At 33.4% G+C, this 9,495-nt stretch overlaps 1 protein-coding gene across 2 annotated transcripts in view; it reads left to right on the plus strand.

Moving 5' to 3' along the window:
• Positions 1 to 9,047, plus strand: part of LOC117121023 — a 19,623-nt gene extending 10,576 nt beyond the window's left edge. For both annotated transcript variants that reach the window (XM_033266119.1, XM_033266120.1), the window contains exon 5: positions 6,243 to 9,047. In XM_033266119.1, coding sequence (XP_033122010.1) covers positions 6,243 to 8,272 — 2,030 coding nt within the window. In that variant the 3' untranslated portion in view covers positions 8,273 to 9,047. The remainder of the gene's footprint in view (positions 1 to 6,242) is intronic.
• Positions 9,048 to 9,495: the final 448 nt, after the last annotated feature.

A 9,495-nucleotide genomic window follows, 5' to 3' on the forward strand; every position in this document is an offset into this window, starting at 1 on the left:
ATATTATATCATGATTTATATATAGGCCACATATATTTAATATATGTATACATATATAATTTATGTAAGAATAGGTTGAAAATTGGTTTTCTCCACTGAAGTGTTTCTAAAGTTCCTACATATGATATTCGTTTCTTAATTATTTATACTCAAAATATGTACACGATTCATGGTATCGATTCAATCTTTTGTTACTCAATAAAAAGCAACAATACTAGAGTAGTAGGGTTAAAAGTTAACGTTACCACAGAGACGTTAATTGATATCTTTTGTCTTAACTGATGAAGCAAGCATGTTCATTGTCGGAGTGAGTTGGTAACTCCCTACTCCAGTAGTTGTGCAACGAAACATTTTGTTAGAAATCGTGTATGAGAAAACATTTACTGAAAAATAGAATAGGCCCTATGCCAGTTTACAAAACAAGACTTTATTATGTTCTTGAAAGAACGTATGGCGAAATACTTTATTATTATTATTTTAGCTCTCAATTATGACATATTTGTAAAGTTGCATTTTCAATTAGCCATATCTTCAAATAGAATAAAGATAATTAACTGAAAATTGATATCTAGGCTAACTTTTGGCTGTAGAACAGGAATATGACATGACTTTTGGTATTTCGGACCCCGTTACAAAAATATTGGTTCATAAAGACCCTAACTTATTTGGTTGCGTAATTTTTCTTCCATTGTTAGACCCCATTAAAATACCCAAATCAGTTATTAAATGGGTCTTATGCAACAAATTATTAATATATAGTTGGAAATGTCTCACCACAAAAAATTCCGGATTTTTCAGTTATCATTTTAGGGGGTAATCGTAGGTCAAAAGGTTATGCAGAACAAAAAATACACAAAAATGCCTCATTTTCATGGTGACCTTTGATCCTGTAGGCAAGTATGCTTGTTGTTAAAACTCACACCATGAATTAATTTATATATGATAATCATATGTTCCAAATATCAGTTTGGTGTCTTTATCCCTTCATGTTTAAAAAAGCAATTTGAAAAGGGGTATATTTTTCAATTTGTGACAATATCAGTGCGTAAATGTAAAAAAAAATAATTTTTGAATAACGATAATATTAAAAATAATCTGTCTAGACCCTTGAAACTTATAATTCTAAAACAACTTTATGTGCTTATTTCAGGCTTGCAGTTCATTAAAGGGGTATAGTGTTTCATATAGTAAGATATGTCCCCCCAAAAATGGCTCAAGTGCAAGAATTGCGCAATAAAATTGTGTTACTATTGATTTCAAATGAGCATAATATTATCCGTGTACTGACTAGAGCCATGAAACCTTTTATTCTAGGACAACTTTTTGTGTTGATTTCAGTTATGCAGTCTGTTAAAGGAATAAATTGTTTAATTAGTAAGATATTATGCCCCAAAAATGGCCCAAGTGCAAGAATTATGCAATAAAATGGTGTTATTATTGATTTCAAATGAGCATATTATTATCTGTGAACTGTCTAGAGCCATGAAACCTTTCATTCTAACGCTGCATTCACACCGAAGCCGAATTCGGTTCGTATGGCTAACAAAACGAAAAAAGAATATCGAATCAGTGGTAAAGAATAGAGGCGCGTACTAAGACGCGCATCGAAAACGTTCTGCGAACCGAATTCGGATTCGGTGTGAATCTACCTTAAGACAACCTTTTGTGCTGATTTCAGGTATGCAGTCTGTTAAAGGGATGCATTGTTTAATTAGTAAGATATTTTGCCCCAAAAATTGCCCAAGTGCAAGAATTGTGCAATAAAATTGTGTTTACTCTATTTGATTTCAAATGAGCATGATATTATCAATGTACTGTCTAGACAGTCATTAAAACCCTTCCATTCTAGGACAACTTTTTGTGCTGATTTCAGTTATGCAGTCTGTTAAAGGGATGCATTGTTTAATTAGTAAGATACTTTGCCTCAAAAATGACCCAAGTGCAAGAATTGTGCATGAACATTGTGCAACTATATATTGATATATTTCAAATGAGCATAACATTAACAGTGTACTGTTTAGAACCATGAAACCTTATATTCTAGTACACATTTGTATGCTTATTTAATTCATGCAGTCTGTTAAGGGACAGAGTGGTTAGTTAGTATGTTATTTTGCACCAAAAAATGGCTCAAGTGCAAGAATTGCATAATAACATATATTTTAAATATGAGCACAATATTATCAGTGAACTACTGCCTATAGCCATGATACCTTTAATTCTAGGAAAACATTTGTGCTTATTTCAGTCACGTAGTCTGGTAAGGAACACAGTCTTTAATTAGTAAGATTTGTACCGGCCCTAGAATTGTGAAATAACAGTGCTTTTTCACCATTCTCGCACATGAGCCACTTTTAGGGGCCCACTATCTTAATAATTAAAAATTGTGTCCCTTACCAGAGTGCATGACTGAATTAAGAACAAACAGTTATTTTTTAAGTAAAACTTTCATGGCCCCAGACAGTACAATGTAAAATTTATGCTCATTTCAAATCAATGTCACACAATGTTATTGCTCGATTGTTGCACTTGGGCCGTTTTTGGGGCAAACTATCTTATTAACTAAAGACTGTATGTATCCCTTAGCAGACTGCATGAATTAAATAAGTGTACAAATGGGTACTAGAATATATCAAAAATATAGTCGCACAACAATGTGCGCAATATATATATAGTGCAATTCTTGCGCTTGGGCCATTTTTGGGGCAAAATATCTTACTAATTAAACAATGCATCCCATAACTGAAATCAGCACAAAAAGTTGTCTTAGAATGAAAGGTTTCATGGCTCTAGACAGTTCACAGATAATATTATGCTCATTTGAAATCAATAGTAACACTATTTTATTGCATAATTCTTGCACTTGGGCCATTTTTGGGGCATAATATCTTACTAATTAAACGATTTATCCCTTTAACAGACTGCATAACTGAAATCAACACAAAAAGTTGTCCTAGAATGAAAGGTTTCGTGGCTCTAGACAGTACATGAATAATATTATGCTCATTTGAAATCAATAGTAACAAAATTTACACTTGGGCCATTTTTGGGGGGACATATCTTACTAGTGAAACACTATACCCCTTAACAAACTGCATGCCTGCAATAAGCACATAAAGTTGTTTTAGAATTATAAGTTTCAAGGGGTTAGGCAAATTATTTTTAATTTTATCGTTATTCAAAAATTAATTTTGTCACATATACGCACTGATATTGTCACAAATTGAAAAATATACCCCTTTGCAAATCGCTTTTTAAACATGAAGGGATAAAGACACCAAGCTGATATTTGGAACATATGATTATCATATATAAATTTATTAATAGTGCAAGTTTTAACAACAAGCGTACTTGCCCACAGGGTCAAATGTCACCATGAAAATGAGGCATTTTTGTGTATTTTTTGTCCCGAATGACCTTTTGACCTACAATTACACCCTAAAATGATAACTGAAAAATCCGGAATTTTTTGTGGTGAAACATTTCCAACTATATATTAATAATTTGTTTCATAAGATCCATTTAATAACTGATTTGGGTATTTTAACGGAGTCTAAAAATGGAAGAAAAATTACGCAACCAAATAAGTTAGGGTCTTTACGAAGCAAAATTTTTCTAACGTGGTCCGGTATACCAAAAGTCATGTCATATTCCTGTTCTACAGCCAAACGTTAGCCTAGATATCAATTTTCAGTTAATTAATTTTTAGGTTTGTGTCACTTCGTAAAAACAGTGACAATATGCATGAAGACATAATTTTTATGAATGTAAACCAATCATTATAATATTTTTTTAGTCTTTTAGTTAAGACCTTTAACAGAAAATGTTTAGTTTTTAATTCAGTGCTTTTACATTGGACTTGTATGGAAATTTCTGATCATTGATCTCATTTAGGTCATTAGTATGCAACAAATCCAAGATGTTTGGGTACGCTATGCTATTGAATTTAGGTTATATTAAGGTTTATAAAGTATAGATCTTTATATGTAGGCCTATGTACTAAGTACTGTGTGATTTTAATAAAACAAAAGTTAAATCCATACACAGCCTTCTGTAGAGTGTCTGTACCCAATTGGCTTCTGTATCGTGTAAAAATTGAATTTTATCCTGATTCTGACCTCTGACCTAATTATTATGCAAACAATTTTCATACAATTTTAGTGAATTGAGTTATATGATGACATACATAATATTCATATGATATACTAAGAGTAAATTTGTTTAAACAAAAGACTAGGGATTTTGATGAAAAAAGTTAAATCCATACGCAATAGGCTTCTGTATCATGTATAAAATGAATTTTATTCAAATTCTGACCTCTGACTTCATTATTATGCAAACATTTATCATACAATGTTTAATAGTGAATTAAGTTAGATGATGACCTATATATATATCCACACGATATACCAAGAGTAATTTTTTTAAAACAAAAGACTGGTGATTTTGCTGAAAAAAAAAAATCTGTACAAAATAGGCTTCATAATTTTATTCAAATTCTGACCTCTGACCTAATTATTATGCAAACATTTCTCATGCAATTTTAGTGAATTGAGTTATATGATAATATCCGTATGATATACTAAGAGCGAATTTGTTCAAACAAGACTAGTGATTTTGATGAAACAAGTTTAATCTGTACACAATAGGCTTCTGTATCATGTATAATAAAAGGAATTTTCTTCAATTTTTGACCTATGACCTCATTATGCAACCATTTTTCATACGTTTTCATTGAATTGAGTTATGTGATGACTTATATAGTCTTCATAATATGATATACTAACAGTAAACAAAGGACTAGAGATTTTGATTAAACAAAAGTTAAATCCATACACAATAGGCTCCTGTATCGTGTATAATTAAATAAATTATATTCAAATTCTAACCTCTGACTTCATTAATATGCAAATATATTTCATATATTTTTACTGAATTAAGTTATACAGTATGATGAGACCTTTTAAAATCTTAATATGCTATGCTAAGAGTAAATTTGTTTAAATAGATTAAAATTGCATTTTATTCCTATTCTGACATTTGACCTTAATTAGTATTCAAAAAGTCCAACATTTTTTGGAGAACTTTTCATTTTTTAATTGTTCACATGTCTCTTCGCAAAATGCCAAGCTTTCATGTAGAGAGGAGAGCATCGTATCTCAAATCACTTTCTAGACTACTTTTCAAGGTTGGGCCCACAGTCTAAGTATATTATCCAAACCTTAATTCTGTACAATTTACATATAGAGAGGTATCAATAGGGCGAGATATGTTTGAACACCTTGAATATTTTATGCATTACACGTGGTTTTACCATGAGGTGTTGTCATAATAACTCATGGTGACTCATCTATCTCTCAATACGTTTTATCAATTTTAAAGTTTTCGATTCTTTGCTTTGCAAAAAACTTCAGGGATTTATTCAATAATTAAAACCTATTTTCATTAACACATAATCCGTGAGAAAAAATAAATGTGCGATGAGTTTCTTTCAAAGTGTCTTCAGTTTGGAAATTCACACAATTAACAACAAGTCCACTCAAACCTTTGCCTTTTTAAATACTTTTTAAAATCGGTTATGAAAGATTAACAACAATCATTATAAAGTATTGTTTTAAGGTTTGCACTGCGAAGTAATAACATAATAGGCTATGTTGAAGCTTGCGGTACACCACGTAGGTAGTTCTGAGAAGAAATTTTGTAGTTGAGAAAGTCTTGACGTTTCGATTGAGTTGCTTCAATCGTCTTCAGGAGAATAATATCTGCAGAAATTCCAAACAGAGAAATACTTATGTTTGGGTGGACAGGCTGGTTGGTGATTGGATGGATAAAGGGGATGGGAACGACCAAAAACCAAAGGCATAATTCCAGTAAGGCGGGAAAATGGTGGGGCTGCTTAGCTGCGTCGATTAAACATGGACAGCCAAATATCGCTTATGACAAATCCGATATCTTAATGACAGTATATTGTGTTTGTGGATTTCTATGGCTTCTCTGGTCCCTGGAGTGCGATGGAACAGTGGCTATTAGTTCGGCTTTGTCCCAATGTACACGCTGTTATTGACGTGGGAGTGCATGACTATAGACCATTTTTGTTGTTCCCCTCTCCTGGCATGGCCTTGGTGTCCCTTGAGCCTAGTACGGAGATCTCGTCCTGTTTCACCAATGTAGACCTTCCCACATCGGCTGGGGGACATTGGGACAATCATTATATTATAGTTTATCTTTATATTATTTTACAGATTCGTTTAATATGGCAAGTTTGACAGGGATGCTTCTGGACGTTTCTGGATCAATGGCTGAAAATGCTGGTGAAATAGAGCAAGAAGGAGGGGAGTGGGTGAATTCAGTATTTCATGTCATGGATAACCTTATCAAACACAACTTGTCCTCTGAGCATAAAGTGTTTGCTGTTGGTGTGGGTGCAATGTTCAAATCTGGACTATTTGACGTGCTGAGAACAATAGAACCTTTTAAGCATATATCTAGTCGCAGTAAAGTTTCGTATGGTGTTATTTTAAATGGTATATTCTCAATCCTAGAAAGAAACGGAGCAAGTCAGATACGCAAATGGGCAGACACGAATACTGTAAAGTCTGTAGTTTCACATGAAATGGCTTCAGCAGTGTTCGATAAGTTACAAGCCGAGAGCCGTTTTGCGAAGAAAGTTGCCCAAGAGTGTCTACCAGATGCTTGCAGAGATTGGACGGTACCGGTACGTGGACACTTAGGAAATGCTCTTAGTACGGTTTTTTCTAGGATTTATGCATCTACAGTCACAACATTTAAGCAGGCAACAAAAAAAGATATTGAAGAGGTGCAAGACAAGATATTTTCATTAATGATGAAGGACGTTGAATCAGAAAGTATTTTGCCAGCTAAAAAAGCATCGACCATTATTAATGGATGCATTGATGATCGCAAACAACTGGATTCACAAAGAATAAAAGAGTTGAAGGAAATTGTTAGGCCATTCATTTATGGCGACACGCCTTTGTTTAAGGCTCTTCGTCAGGCAATGCCGTTACTTCGTAACGCAAAGTACAGAAATAAGCTTTTATTCATCATATCAGACGGAATGCCAACCGATCGGGGGGACATTGAGACGATAAAAGGGGAGCTCAAAGAGGCCGGAGTTACTGTTGTGAGTTGCTATATTACAAGATCACAAAATATTGATCCGCGACACCTTTTTAATAAGTCCGACCAACTATGGGAAGATGGTGCTCAGTTTTTATTCAATCTGTCTTCAACCATCACAACACAATCTCTCCCAAGAACAGTCTTCATAAAACAAGGTTGGAAAGTTGATTTCGAAAACAATAATACCAGGTTGTTTCTGCTGGTTAACCATCCTAAACACATTAATGAAGTTTGTGATCTAGCGCGAAATGTTGTTTGTTCTGGGGAAGTGCTTTCCAATATGCTTACCTCGGTATCTCTGGATATTTACATCAATCAGAGCACAACTGGATTCAAAGCGCAAGAAAAGCAAGTTGGGGGTACTTGTTATGCCAACGCATCAGCTGCGGTTCTTCACTTGTCTCTGAAAAGTATTCCTGGAAGGTATGGTGGTTATCCCGAATTTAAAACACTGCGGGATGAAATGGTTAGTCTTCATGGATCAGATGGAGCAGTTACGTATGATGTTTTCAAAAGTATTTGTTCAAAATACCGACTTCACTGTAAACAGGTTGATGTCGATGGTGCCAAGAAAGCGATCACCGCAAACAGACCCGTGGTTGCTATATTCTGTCTTACTAAATCGGAATGGGACATCTTTAGTAAGTTCTATAAAAACAACAGAACTGGAATCCTCGGTAAAAACAAACTGGACATACAGAAACGAAGTGGAGATCAAAAGTTAGATGGACATGCAGTTGTTCTAACAAGCTTTAACAGTGAGTGCCTGTATCTTATGAATTCATGGGGAGATAGCTGGGGAGATATGGGTTTCTTTAGAGTTCAAAGCGCCAATGTTCTGGACCTTAAATTTATCGATGTCTACTGGACCCTGAATGATCTATTTGACAGTGAAAAACAATATTTTATCAAATACGGACACCAAAGAGCAGCGGATTTGATTGGTAAATTGCAAGGATTGCAGCAAGCCAGATACACATGTCCTCTGTGTGAGACAGAATCGTTTGTTGCCGAGTTTACAGGTACATTGTCAAGTGCGACGTGCCCATCTTGTGAAGGAAGCTTTGAATGCGGAGAGTCTGGTAATATCCTGGCATTGAACATGTATCTTCTCTCTTTGACCAGATAGGCTCCGAAATTATAATCAATGCTGTACAGTGCTGGACAGTTAATGAAATGCACAACTTTCTGAGGTTTTAATAAAAACATAAATGGTTTGTAATAATTTAGTCATGCGAAAATAGATTTTTCAAATGTGCATTAAAAATTAAGGATAAATTATTATTTTATACTATTTAGTTACAATTATTTCTTTGCTTTTTGCGAAGTTCCACATTGAAGCTTTTAAACAACTGGGTTAATACTGAAAGGTCCACTGATTAATCTCAAAGTATAATACATATTCCAAAGTATTGAAATTCACGCCATCGTGTTGGGATTCAATATTTCGACATTAATTATGTCATCATCATCATTAGTTAATACTAATGATCAATAATCCATCTAGTATTCAATTTGGTTTGTTAAATTTATTTAGGCCTACTTTTAAAAATAGCTGCATATAACTTTATCTTTGAAATATCGTTAGTAAAATTCAGAATCGCGTTCAATACCTATGAATGAGAGCAAATGGCCTTGGCAACCTTCAATTTTAGGTGTTTAGTCTAATTACCAAATGCCTTATACTGAGTAGGTAGGCCGATATTAATTATCTGTACTCTCAAATAATTCCTAAAGTTTACTTACAAATAGTAACTATTCTATGGCATATAAACATTTAACATAACAAATTAACGATAAAAATGTAAGTCCACATAGTTAGTTGAACTCACTACAGAAAACCTTAATGGTTACTGTTCCATATGTATTTGATATGTTACCATATTCTACTAAACTTAAATCAATTATCATAGTCATTTTTACGTGAACACAGCTCAAAAGTACATTGCCTACTGGCATTAGAGCAAGATACCAGTTTGACCTGAGTAATGTAACAATTTAGAACACCTTGCCGTATCAACAATCGTACGGACAATATAATCCAAACATGTTCACATGACAATGATTATATCAATTTAAATAGAATACCAATACATGCTATACAACATATAATAAAATAGAAAATATAAACATATAAATTAAAGGTAATTCATATCTAAGGGTTGATTATTATAAATAATCATTACAGTGACATAATATACTGCAATTATTATACAGTATCAGGTCCCTGATTATATCATACTGTAGTCAACAGCATCTATAAACTGCTAATAATGATGATTATGTACTAAATGAGAGTACTGTATCCTCAATGAGAGTACTAATTTAATCTTATTTATTAATTATAATCCT

This window comes from Anneissia japonica, unplaced genomic scaffold (assembly GCF_011630105.1).
Source record: "Anneissia japonica isolate Jap-2015-1 unplaced genomic scaffold, ASM1163010v1 scaffold287908_len133989_cov124, whole genome shotgun sequence".
Classification (NCBI taxonomy): Eukaryota; Metazoa; Echinodermata; class Crinoidea; order Comatulida; family Comatulidae; genus Anneissia; species Anneissia japonica.